The 14329-nt window shown below is 31.4% G+C and overlaps 1 protein-coding gene across 1 annotated transcript; it reads left to right on the top strand.

The window, feature by feature from the left end:
- The first annotated feature begins 809 nt into the window (after nt 1–809).
- On the top strand, nt 810–13773 carry LOC125055035 (putative inorganic phosphate cotransporter). Its single transcript, XM_047657237.1, has 9 exons — nt 810–931; nt 2197–2393; nt 4270–4506; nt 5892–6101; nt 6583–6750; nt 9657–9873; nt 10401–10522; nt 10836–10952; nt 12408–13773. The coding sequence occupies exons 1-9, from the start codon at nt 820–822 to the stop codon at nt 12633–12635; spliced, it is 1608 nt and encodes a 535-aa protein (XP_047513193.1). The 5' UTR covers nt 810–819; the 3' UTR covers nt 12636–13773.
- Nucleotides 13774–14329: the final 556 nt, after the last annotated feature.

The raw sequence follows: 14329 nt of genomic DNA, 5'->3' as shown, positions 1-14329 counted from the left end.
ATAAAGAGCCTTTTCTAGCGGTGGTATTTTAATCAAAAAAAATATTTTATTTATAATAATAAAAGGACACTTATTATGACGTAACTATAAAAGATAGAGACATGCTGTTGCGACATTTTTTATAGATAGTAATGTGTCCTGAAAAAATGTAATACATCATTTTGTTCTATCATTAATATCGTTTTCGCAGCGCACACGATTGAAGGAGGTTTTTTGTTTATTTTTTTACACCTTGGGTTAGATTATTCAAGTTTTAGTAAGCATCCCTTTTTTGAAAACGAAACATAGCCTATGTCACTCGGGAATAGTGTAGCTTGCCAACGGAGAAAGAATTTTTGAAATCGGTCCAGTAGTTTCGGAGCCTATTCATTTCAAACAAACAAAAAATCAAACCTTTCCTCTTTATAATATTATATATTAGTATAGACTAACTTAAATAGGCTTGATATGGAAGACGTTTCAAAACTATTTAAAGTTTGCTTATAAACATTTAATAACGCTTATGAAATCTCGCAAAGTACTTTTACTATGGCTAAAGTATCAATCGTATTCGATACGAGTAAATTGTTCTATATTTAAAAAATCTTGTAATCAGAAAAAATATCTGATAGTTCTAGAACTTTGATTTACTTTCTGGATTACGAAACTCGGCTCCGTTTTATCGTAATAAAGATTATATACTTAAGCATTAGGTATTTTTTATAAATAGATATTGTATATCCATAATAAAATGGTGATGGTGATAATATTATCTATGATAAAATGGTACTTCAACTCAACCACTTTTCACTAGATATTTCAGAGTGAAAAGTGATAAAAATGGATGAGGAATATGGAGTGAATAAAACGCAGGCGCATAATCTTCTGGGACAAAAGACACAAACACCACAGAAAAGAAAAGACAATGCACTCACGAAAACCTTACGTTCATGTAAGTATTGCAGAAAAAGTAGTATAGCATAAAATACGTAAATTATCCTTCGTTCAGTCTTTCGATTTGAAGCAATAGAACATTCGAGAATTGCACCTAAAATTGTACAGCTTACGTACATTGTACGTTTAATTATCAGGGCAGCAACAAAAGTTGATTGAGTTGAATTTAACAATGCTCAAATCTGTATTAATCCTTGCGAAAATCTTTATGTAGTTACATATTTACGTGTTTCATTAAGCAGGTGATCAGAAATTCAGAAAATCTTAATGTAGATTCATCGAGATACTAACTCAATTTTTTTATATGTATGTTTTTGTGTTACCTTACACAATAAATAAATAATTCATTGGTCGCACCGCACGTCCGAAGTTCAAACGCAAAACCAAAGGGTTCACCTATACTGTACCTATGTAGGTGATGCAGGTATAGGTGAACCTTTTAGTTAATTTAAGCATTCTGTCACCACATAGGGATCCTTTCTCCATATAAACGTTGCCGGTAGAAAACTCAAATAACAAAATCTATTTTATATTGTTTGTGAACGAAAATTATCATTCTCGTAATATGTTGAAATAACATTTTTCATTAAAAAAGATTCAGGGCGACTGGATAAAATTGTGTCTTTATTTGTGTTAAATACAATAAATGCATTTAAATATTTATTAATTTATTACATATACCCAAAAATGCGCATTCAAATGTTGTTAAATATTTATGTAATCAACATTTTTGCATGACGATGCTAATCAGCACTAAATTTTGTATTCAATTGTATCAAAAATTTACAATCAAACAATTGCGTCAATGAAGTTATAAAATTATTATCAATTTGACTATAAATTTTTTTATCAGCCATAAGTAGGCTAGCAGTAATTCGATATGGCTTAGTTAGTAGCTGTGCTCTACGGCTTTACCCAGGTTAATTCTACCTTCCTCATTTCATATCGAAACATCAACTAAGCAAACTATTCACTATTACGTAAACAATCACAAAACTCTTTAAAATACAACTATTTAAATTTTGTTATCGCCGCACGAAAAAATTTATAAACGTCTTACTAGCAGTTAAACTCTTGCACCAACAATTAAAACTTAACAATAACATTCTCGTTTACAAAATTTTCAGTTCCAATAGCGACATATTATAATATATACAAAAGAAAAACAATTTGGCCAGCTACAAAAATAAATATTTGAAAATAACGCCAACTAAAAGTGTAAAACTTAACCTTTCCATTTATATAAAACAATTATTGTTTTAGGCTGCTACATACCACAACGGTACATTTTGGGTGTTATGGGCTTGTTGGGCGTCTGCAATGCTTACACCATGCGTGTATGTTTGAACTTAGCTATAACCCAAATGGTGAATCGCACAAAGTCCAGTACAGACCATTTCGATCCCGACGCCTGCCCCAACGACGAAATCGTTGGAAATGCAACTGCTATTCTTAAACCAGTAAGTATATAAAGTACGTTATAAAATATTTGGCAATCTATAATAGCTAATCGTGACACTTGAGTAGAATTTCTTTTGTTTTATATTTAAAAGCACCTTTTGTCTATCATTTTTCCCTATAATTTTAGTCCACGAATTTGTTTACAATATTTTTATGATTAAGATTTTTAGATATACTTACTTGTTTTTCTTTTCCACTTCTCTGTGTTACACCTAGCTAGCACAGGCTGAAAGAGGTCGCGCGTTACTTAAATTATTTTATTTGTTTATTCACATAATATTGGTTGCCTTGAATAGATCGCTCGAAAGCGATAAGGCTGCCAGTTTCCTTTTCATATAATTTGTCATTTGCATTATATTTCTGTATGCAACGAAGTGTTAATAAATAAAATAAATAGATAATACTACAACACTGATTTTGTAATTTCGCTAAGTCTAACTAAGTCGCTTCTTTATACCCCGCTTATATATTTTTTTTTATTGCACTCACCCTTTAGATAGCTCTTAATTATTGTTAGTGTGCAAATACGAGCAAATAACAAAAAACATGGAAATACAAAAAATCATCAAATGATAATCAAATCAATCATACATATATGTATCGTATAGATTTGTGTATTTCTGAATATATTTAGCAGTACTTAGCTTTATAATTATTTTTCCCGGTATTTAACGTAGGCCTTTTAGGATTTAAACTAAAATACGACATTGTTTTTAATGCAATTAAATATTTCTGAATATTGATTTGATTATTGTAAACTTAAGTTATTGTATGAACAGCTGAGATAATGCAAATAAAGGCTGCTTTTATAACCATACTTTACTAGACTCTATTGTTTGCCACGTTAGAGAAATTCGAAATAATAGTTAACTATTTAACTTAGTACCAAAGCGTGGATACTGAATTCGCGTCAGATAACACATTCAAATTAATTAATTAATTAATATTTAATAACACAAGTTTGTGTACTACTAATAACATAGTTGATTCCGATCGTTATGTATAATCTGTTAATATCCTAATAAAAGCTATTTTGTAATAATATTAATAAAACATTGTAAAAATGTCAACTTGCCGCTAGAAGTATTATATGCTAGGTAAATAATTTATTTATTAATTCACACGAACATTTGTATAAACATACCAGAGCTACTTTATTCTCTTTTATTAAAAAAAAAAAACAAGATTTATATTTTTTCACATGGTATGCACGGCTGTGGCTGACTTGCTATTCGATACAATGCCAGGCCGCCATTCATTATTTGTCATTTCTTTGTGGTGTGCATAAAATGCTGTATACAAAGGATAATATCAACAGCAGCAGTGTTGGCCTAGTGGCTTCAGTGTGCGACTTTCATACCTGAGGTCGTATGTTCGATCCCCGGCTGTGCACCAATGGATTTTCTTTCTATGTGCGCATTTAACATTTGCTCGAACGGCGAAGGAAAACATCGTGAGGAAACCGACATGTCTTAGACCCTAAAAGTCGGCGTGTATCAGGCACTGGAGGCTGATCACCTACTTGCCTATTAGATTTAAAAATGATCATAAAACAGGTTTATAAATCTGAGGCCAAGACCTAAAGAGGTTGTAGCACCACTGATTTATTATTTTATTTATTTATTTAATATTTTTTAATAAAGAAATATCTGATAAGGATGGGGAAATAGACCTTGTCACACAATTTCCATATTGATTCTTATAATATCTTTTCAATATCAGTAGTTACTGAGCATAGCATTGCCGTACAAGTGTATGTACGGCAATGTTAACTTCATGCATCATAATGTCGTACATTTGTGTCTGCGAATTGTTAGTTTATTTACCAACTAAGCACTAAATTCAACAGTTTTATAATAAAATTACACATTTCAGTACGCAATCTTCGACTGGGACGAAAAGACACAGGGATTAATATTAAGTGGTTTTTACTATGGTTACGCGGCCACTCAAGTACCGGGCGGATATTTGGCTGAAAAGTTCGGAGGGAAATGGACTTTGGGTGTTGGCCTTCTAAGTACCGCACTGTTTACATTCTTGACACCAATTGTCATTCGGGCAGGGGGTGCCACTTGGTTGTTTATACTGAGAGTTCTGCAGGGAATGGGAGAGGTGAGTGTTATCTGTTTTTTTTTTTTATAGAACAGGGGGCAAATGCGCAGAAGGCTCATCTGATGTTAAGTAATACCGCCGCCCATGGACACTCTCAATGCCAGAGGGCTCGCGAGTGCGTTGCCGGCCATTCAACTGTTACTAACATTGCCTGATTTCGCGAGTATATGATTCGAATAGATTGGTTCGTGGGCGTATATAATAGGCTATTCGTAAATATTTACGTATAATTATTCGTATCTGCCAGTCATTGGAATTTGGTATAGTGGGTGACAAAATAAGCTCCATATTAGTCTAAGGGCAATCAATTTATTCCGAAAACATATTAATCTAATTCTTAGAGAACTCTGAATTTTAATTTATTAAATGAAATGGAAACCTATGAAATCCGATGTGGCTTTTGATTGTTTTCTTGATTGATTGATCTTTAACTTCTTTTGATTTGTACTGTACATAAATATAAGCTTTCCTCAATATGATATATACTAACGGCTTCGCACGGACTTGGTTTTCTATTGGTATAAGAATTTTTCAAAATCGGTTCAGTAGTTCCAGATTTTTGTTTCCCTCAACTTCACAAATATTACTTCTTTATAATATTAATATAGATGTGTGTAAACAAGTATGGGATATAATTAAATACTAATAAAATTTACATGCACATATAATATATAGCTCTGTACATCAAAGGATCAATATTCTTTCCTAGACGCGAGGCTATCGAAAAACGCCCAAACTTCATTAGGGAATATGGTTTAAAACCCTCCAGCTCTAGATCCAGCACTAAAAAATGTAAATAATACTAACAGGCATTTTAAGTAAATTCTATAACGATACAGCACATTGGAAATACCAATAGATGGCATTAATATGGCAATATTTCAATAGACTATCATAATATTAAATAGTTACCTGTCAACTTAAGGTAACAATCCAGAGGGAGTAAAATTAGAACACTCATATCACAGATTTTTGTGGCGACATGTAATAGTAAACTCATGAAAAAATTTATTGGGTTCGTGTTATAATTGTTAAATACGAGGTGTTCAATAAATAGTTTTAATGCGATACATTCTCCTTGGAAAAAAGAAAATAAATACTGGCAGGTATAATACAGACATTAGAATAAAAAAAAATCAACGCTCTTCTGTTTTTTAAAAATAGAAGTCATTTGTTTGCATCGTGTCGGAACGTAATCTTAAAAATTTAACTTCGCACGGTAATGAAATGCTTGTTTTATGAAGCTGGTAAATCAAGATTTAAAAAAAATAAGCTTGCTTTACAAAAAGCCTAAATGGTGACAAGTCGAAAAATAAAACAACATTTAAAATAAGGTAATTAGTATTTATAAATTACGGTAGATAAAAACTTAAATATATTTTCAGGGTCCAACCATGCCAGCCCTTATGATAATGCTGGCGCGATGGGTACCACCCCATGAGAGAGGTTTTCAAGGCGCCCTGGTGTTTGGAGGCGCCCAGATTGGGAACATATTCGGCTCATTCATGTCTGGAATACTTTTAGCCGATGGCAATGATTGGGCGTACGTATTCTATTTCTTCGGAGGCTTTGGTATACTTTGGTTCGTTTTGTGGGTAAGTTAAACAATTAAAATCTAATAATAACAGTGTACTACCCGCAGAAGTTTTAATGTAACGGAATGTTCGTTATGTATCGGAAAAAATCATAGTAACACATCAAAATACGGTGTTTTGACATGCTATTTATTTTATTTTTATTCTGTTTATAAATTGTCTATGTACTGTGTTCATTTATATCAAACACCTTCAGCTTAATTGGCATACTGAGAATCGTTTACTTAATGATTGTAAGTACGACAAAATAATAAAATTTGTCGTCTGACCTAAATATTGATTTGTAAGTGAGTTCGAATAAAAAAAACTTAATTTCAAAGAATTATTAAGAATTTCATTCTTGATGTCTTAAGTCCTTTTTGCTTATTAAACATTAGAAGCTTTGATTAATGTTGAATATTGTCTCGACATTAGTCATAAGTAACAGAATTTCCTTAATAAATATAGGATTTAAGTTGAAAATTTACGTTTATTTTTCCAGAGTCTTTTATGCTATTCAACGCCGAATTCGCATCCTTATATCACGAAGAAGGAATTAAATTACTTAAATAAGAATGTAACTACTGCTGAGACGAGCCATGCAAAGGACCCGGTACCCTGGAAGGCAATATTGCGATCAGTGCCCGCCTGGGCGCTTGTTTGGGCTGCGGTAAGTAGAAGAATATAATATTAGGTTCCAATTTTCGGATTTAGGTTTTATAACTGATTTAACGGGATACGAATGTGCTCTATAATATGGTACCATGTTTTATAACATTTTTTTTTATTTTTACTTGCTGACCGGGCAAACGTTGTTTTGCCATGTATATAATTTATAATAAAAAAATAGGGGTTGATCGTAGAGGGTTGAAAATTGAGGATTGTATGTATTTTTGTATGTTGTATCATAAAAAAATAGAAATTAAAAATTTTGTCTAAAAAATAAAAAATAAAATTTAGGGGTGGACTACCCCTAACATTTAGGTAGATGTTGGCCGATTCTCATAGATACCGAATAAGCACAAAAAATTTCATCAAAATCGGTCAAGCCGTTTCGGAGGAGTATGGCAACGAAAACTGTGACACGAGAATTTTATATATTAGATTAAAAGTACAACACCAAGTAGTACTTGACCTCCGACGGAGCGAACCTTCCTCCAAATTCTTCCACTTCTCTTTATTCCTCGCGACAATTTTCCAATTCTGCCCCGCTATCCCTTTTATTCCATCTTCCCAAGTTTCTGGTTGGCGTCCTCTCTTTCTTCTTCCCAATGGGCCACTCCCAGTAAGGGTATTCTTGACCCATCACAAATTCGGGAAATGTGACCGGCCCATTCCCACTTTAACTCTTTCGTATGTGTTACGACGTCTTTTATGTTTGTGCGGCTTCGTGTCACACCGTTTTTAACTTTGTCTTTAAGTTTTAATCGAAGTTTAGGTTGATACTAAATTTTAATCAACCTAAACACGTAAAAACGTATTACTGGACGTGTATAAATATTTTATCTATCATACAGATATGTATTTATTGACTACATGCGTTTTTCTGCTAAGTCGGCTATTAATTTAATATAACACAGCAGAATATTGCAATAACTGCGTCGGAAGCTGTTTTATTGGTTTCGTTTTATGATAATACTTACGATTTATAGTTTCGTAGTCGAATACCTTCGAGAGGGAATTTATTTGAATCATATAATGTAAGTTCTTATATTAAATTACTGATAAGACGCATATAAGTAATAGTAAGTTAGTTATACATATACTTATAAGATATATAAGAAATCTCAGTAACTTCGTAAGATATAAACGTAGTCATATTCATGACTTTATAACGTAATATAAATTTAGTAATAGGCAAAATATTTTTTCAAAAAGGTTATTAAATTCTGTACTAAATTAAAGGAAACGTCACTAACTGAATTTTTGTAAGGCAAGTACTATTATTTGCCTTATCCTCACGTTTATATAAAAAAGTATTAAATTAAGTCACATAGAAACAGATAAAATTTAACCTCTATAAATGTTTATGACTCTAAGCTATTAAAAGTTCGACAAACTTGAGACAAAAATATTCAAATTTTTTTGTGCTTGCGTAATCTTTATGTCTTTGGTGACCATGAACCAACCTTGGCTATATTGACAATGTAAGCGAAGTACATGTACTTGTATGTACGTCATTCTGTAATAAATAGTGTATTTAAATGGACATAAACACAAAATTAATAGCAAATTGCAATTGCTCTAAAATATTTATATGGGACTCTCTTCTGATGAATATATTTTATTTACTACGACTTGTTTAATACTACACCCTTAAAGATTTCCTACAATAATTTAAATCACGTAATATTATTCAATAACTCTCTATGTTTCAATTCTTATTTTATTTTTTGAATTATACGTTGAATAAAATTATCAAATTCGTCTTAGCTACGATTGTATTTATCGCATAATGTAGTCCTGGGTTAATTTCCACCAGAGCAGAAAGGCTAGAGGGAAAAACTAATCTGACCCGAGTCCCAATAGTATTACGGAATCTCACGCAAAAACATTACGCGATTCTGACTTTTATGGCACATGTGGTTAAAATGTAACCACGATTTGAACTTGAATTTTATAGTAATTTTAAAGCCACAAACAATACGCACATACAGCTTTATACTACTAGGTTAATGACTCAAGAAATCCGGTTGTAACTTGAGTGGGCGCCACGCAATCGTATAATTATCTATATTGCAAAATATACCCAAACGTTGTTCACGTGGCACTAATGCCTTATCATAAAATAAAACTCGTCTCAGATTATAGTAAATAAGCACTGACGTGAATAAAATAAATTCTATTGCGTCTTATGAATACTCTACAGATCAAAAAAAATATTCGCTTATTTTTATCGTGATTTTTTTCCCTATTGAGACTGTTTCTTTTTAATAGTAATCATAACAATGAAATATACAGTATTTACAATTTTCTTAACCTACAAGTATCATACAAATAATTAAAAAGAAAATTAATAAAAATTAAAAATGTTTGGTCCCTGTGGCACGCTCGCAGGATTTCCATGCTGTATTGCGATACTTATTCGTTGAGCGAGGAATTATCGCGAATTGCTAAAAGCAGTGAAAATGTTAATATTCTTGATTTTACTACACTACGGTAGACTTAACTTTATTAAATTAGTAGTTTGTTTAATAAAACAATTAAATCGTTCGATTCGTGCCTTATACTTTGAGCTATGATTTAAGGATCGAATAAAATTGTGTTAATTTCTCGTTTATGATAAATTATTTTTGTTAATGAAATAAGTATATATAACTTATAAACTAAATAGATTTGCATAAAATTCTGTTTCAACTTGATTTATCAAGTTGAATAGTTATATTTATATAATGTTTTTTTTTTATCTAGAGATTAAATTAATACTTTATCTGAAAACCGCATATGAGGCCAGTTAAAAATTTACATGAAAACATAATATTAAGACAATCGTAAGGAACAGCAACAGTCAACTGTTTTTATCTTTTACACTCAGACAAAACATTACCCAAGCCTTTTTCATAATTTATTTGACAGGTCGGCCACGACTGGGGCTATTACACAATGGTAACAGACCTACCCAAGTACTCTCACGACGTTCTCAAATTCAATATTGCAACCACTGGAGTCCTAACCGCATTGCCATATATTGCGATGTGGCTAAGTTCCTTTGTATTTGGTTTCGTTTGCGACATATGTATCAAGAAAGGCTGGCATACGATCAAGACTGGGAGAATCATTCACACAACTATTGGTAACTAAAATTTCATTCCAGAATATTTGGTATAAGATTTTAAGTATATAAACGAACATAGTTTGTAAAGCATATTTATTTTATACAATATTTAATGGAAGAGAAGGTCGGCTTTACATTATAAGTACTGTAGCGTACCGTATTGTATACAAGTAATTCTTTAATAAAAATATTTAAAGCATACACTTTACTCATTGAACTTGTATATACTCGTACATGTTCAACCACCGATCATGAGATCTCTGATTGAAATCCTGGATATTGATGAATTGAATTCTAATAGAGTTAGAGTTCACTATAAAGTGCTGAACAAACTAAGATATTATTATCTTCTGCGTTAAGGAGACCTCACAGTAGTGTATCATACCTAACCATTATGGAACATGTAGTGGGTAGACACCTTAAATGGTGAGTTTCAATAAAGATTAGCTGCCGTCTTGGATAGCTTTATTATACTAAGAAAACATCTATATAAATGGGCTGATGTCTTGATAAGGTTTCTCATCATTGACTTAATTTTCTTTCAGCTGCTACCGGTCCTGCAATTTGTATAATAATGGCATCTTACGCTGGCTGTGATAGAGTTGCTGCTATGGTATATTTTGTATTGTCTATGGCTCTGATGGGAGGTTTCTACAGCGGTATGAAGGTACTAGAATTTATATATTTAGCTGTAGGTTTTATGCAACTGAATTGTATAAAAACGATATAAATTATTGACCTGTTAACGATATGAACGGTAATGAAATAACATTTAATTAAATATAAATAATTTATAAGTAATTTTTTGGTTTCATACATACAATGAATAGGGAAGTATCGATTTGTTAGATATATATATCTTACTTTAAAACATAATTTCGTTCCCAGCATAGCCTTTGAATTTATCAATGAAACTGAAAGAAGCTTCCATCTACATATGTAGATAGATACGATAGACTAAAGAAAATATAATGTTTCAGGTAAACGCATTGGATTTGGCACCAAATTATGCTGGTTCACTGACATCTCTTGTCAATACGACATCGACATTCGCTGGAATCATAACACCCTACCTCATAGGATTGTTGACGCCTGACGTAAGTTTCTTTGCAAAGTTTTAACTAGTATTAAAATATATAATATAATTTAAGGGAAGTAAATGGGTGATTTATTAAAAATCTGTTTAAATAAATTACAATAAAATATATAGACAAAGGAATTCTTATGTTTTATGTTTATATATGCTTATGTTTTCGAATTCACATTAAAAAAAGTAAAAAGCGTGTAGGAATTTGGGGTTCATCTTGCATATCACCAGAACATTTTCTAATATAATGGCGATATTGACACTATACAATGCACATATAGGAGCTACTTGAAAAGTAGCACACACAAGTAGAGATACTCAACTATGGTGGAGCAAATACAAAATAAGTCTACTCACTATATCTACGCTGTATATTACCCGTTTTACCCGCTAGTACCGGACATTGTTTGTTGATTTGGTTGGCTACACTCAGCTAAGGGAAAGAAGGGATCTAGCTATTACTTGGTACCTATTTGAAATCCTTACGGAACACAACGTAGTTGTGTTAAAGAAGTTGGGGCTGCTTTTTATACCGACTGTCCACCATTTTTTTGTCCTATTAAAACTTCAACATTTGCCTGAACCCGAAAAAACGACAATACATTATGAAGAACTGAACACCAGAAATGTATCTTTATTACTCTTAAAGAGCACGGTAAAAAAATAATATTAAACGGTATCTATTGCTTTTTTGTTTCACAAATACCTTTTCATTCACACTGAAGTATATTAAAATCCTATTGAAAATCTCGTAGCAATAGTAAATTAAAATTTCAAACAAAGAGAGAACTTGTCAAAGCAACAATATCGGATGATATTGAGCTTCGAAGCTTTCGTAAAGTGAACAGTAATCGAATGTGACTGAACTGTCCGGATAGATTTTCCAATTTACTGCGGATATAATCGGATTATGTGCTTCTGACGTTGACGATTTCACAATAACCATGTTACCTCTATGTAAACACTAAACATCGACGTTATTATATCGTTATCGTTCGTTCGTTAGCATTTAATTCTCATTTAATCCTTCATTAATTAATTAAATTTTCTACATTGACTTTTTAATCCTTCATTAATTTTCACATGGTCTCTAGATTTTCTACATTGACTTTCCACGTTTTATCATTTAGAATTTAAACTAAAGCCATTTAAACTAAAAGTTAGTAAAACTTTCATTAAAAATCGTTTTAACGAAAATTAATTAGAAAAGGAAATTGGTGAAAAAAAGGTTTATAAGGTGTAGCATGAACACAATTTTTTTCTATTTTTATTTAAAATTGACAAATAACTTATTCTATGACTACCATAAGGTTGTTAAATAGTATATTGAATTATCATGAATTGTAATATTTGTAGTTGTGTTCCCGTGATAGACTCTCTCATACCTTTTTATATAAAAAAACTTAAGAAAAATAAATGTAATATTAATTCGTAATTATTTTAATGTCAACATTGTTATTTTCAGTCAACACTCGTGCAATGGCGGACAGCATTCTGGGTATGTTTCACAGTGTTAGTTGGTACGAACGTAGTTTACTGTATATGGGCGGATGGGGAGCAACAATGGTGGGATGACGTCAGAAAGTTCGGCTACCCAGCAGACTGGAAGCACGGATCAATTTTACGAGATGACACCATTGAACAACCAGAAGCAGTTAAGCTATCGAGCAGAAAAGACACTGATGATGATTAGGAAAAGTTTTTAGGTCCTGCGTACAAAAATAGAACTCATGTGTGAACTATTGATCGATATTAGGAGCCCAGTGTGTAAAATACGTTTGAACATCAGTTATATTTTAAATAATTATTATTTACGCCATTTTTATTTGCCATAATTTAGATCGTAATTAAAACCATAGACTTACTGTTTAACTAAACTTGTTTTAACTAAAGTATCTCTGACAGTGTGTTAACGTTGAAGAAGATCAGTGCCTTAATTAATAAAAATATATAGTTTAATGAATAATATAGTTTCAAAATGTTTTAGTACTTTTCAATTTAAAATGACACTTCAACTTCTTGATCTAAATCAGACAAGTTATTTTGTGTTAACTACTTTCATCTTTTTTTCTTATGTTGTTCATGCTGTGTGGAAGAGTTCACTAATTTATTCGCTCATAATTGCTTACAGCTGTATGAATAAAAGCTACATAATATACCCTTACTTATTAAACTAAAACAATTTGTTTTAACTGATCTGTTTCCACAAAATGTGAACAACATATTTTTGGTGAAGTTTCACGCTTATTTTAAAGTGATTTGAGCTAATTTAGTATTCATAGGTCGTGTCGAAACATATTTTTTATAACCTATAAGTGAATTTCTGTTTTAGAAATAATATTTGCGTATACTGGGCTTTTAAACTTAGTTATATGAATATTATATTTAGACAATTTAGATTAAAAATCATCAATTGTGTTACCCATTGTCGTTGTTATGATGTAGATAGGGTTTAATAAATAAATTGTTAATTATTAAAATAAATCTACCTTAATGAATAAAAGCGAGTTTAAAAAATCTTTTATATGGAGTTACTTAAATAAAATGTAATGTATTCGCGTTCTGTTAAAGTTTTAATAAAATTAATAGACAATTTTATACTCCATACTGTAAACAATTTTCGTTATGTGTCTGTTATTAAAACAATTTAATGTAGTTTTATATTACGTAATTTCTATAATAGCTGTAAAAAAATATTGTATTGCAGACCTATCAGCCCACCTAGTCAGTTTCTGAATTTTGTATAACATCGTTTTGTTTGTATATGTAATGTATGTACACTGTATAACTGTCTGCATGTGTTTAATACTCATTAAATTATAAATTGGTTATTAATTATTTCATTTCATTCCAATATATGGGATATATCCCATCATATAAAAATCATTAATCCCAATAACTATGTGATTCTAAAATTTAAATACCGATAGATTCCTTCTCGCAGCATTTATAGTTTTCTTAGAGAAAAAGAAGAAAAGATTCGATTTCATAACTGTTCTTTTAGTTGTATTTTTTGTATCTCCATATCTTACTATTGATACCAGGCATCGGTTTAATCTAAAGTAGACAATAGTCTAGATTAACGTTATAAAAAACAAGTAGCGCTATAAAACTTGAGGTCTCGGCCTCAAATTTCTGTATCTGTTTCATAATCATTTGTCTTTTCTAATGGGCAAGTCAATTTCAATGGGCAGTTTTCTGTCTGTTACATATGCCATTGTCTTTACGATTTTCTCCTTCATCGTACGAGCTAGTATTAATAAATGCACGGCCGGGATTAGAACCTACAACCTCAGGGATGCGAGGCGTACGCTAAAGCCACACGGCCTATACTGATTTACATAATTAAGTAATATAAATTTATTTCTTTGCCAATCTGCAGCAGTG

Source organism: Pieris napi, chromosome 13 (genome assembly GCF_905475465.1).
Source record: "Pieris napi chromosome 13, ilPieNapi1.2, whole genome shotgun sequence".
Classification (NCBI taxonomy): domain Eukaryota; kingdom Metazoa; phylum Arthropoda; class Insecta; order Lepidoptera; family Pieridae; genus Pieris; species Pieris napi.
This window is presented reverse-complemented; position numbering and strand designations above follow the sequence as displayed.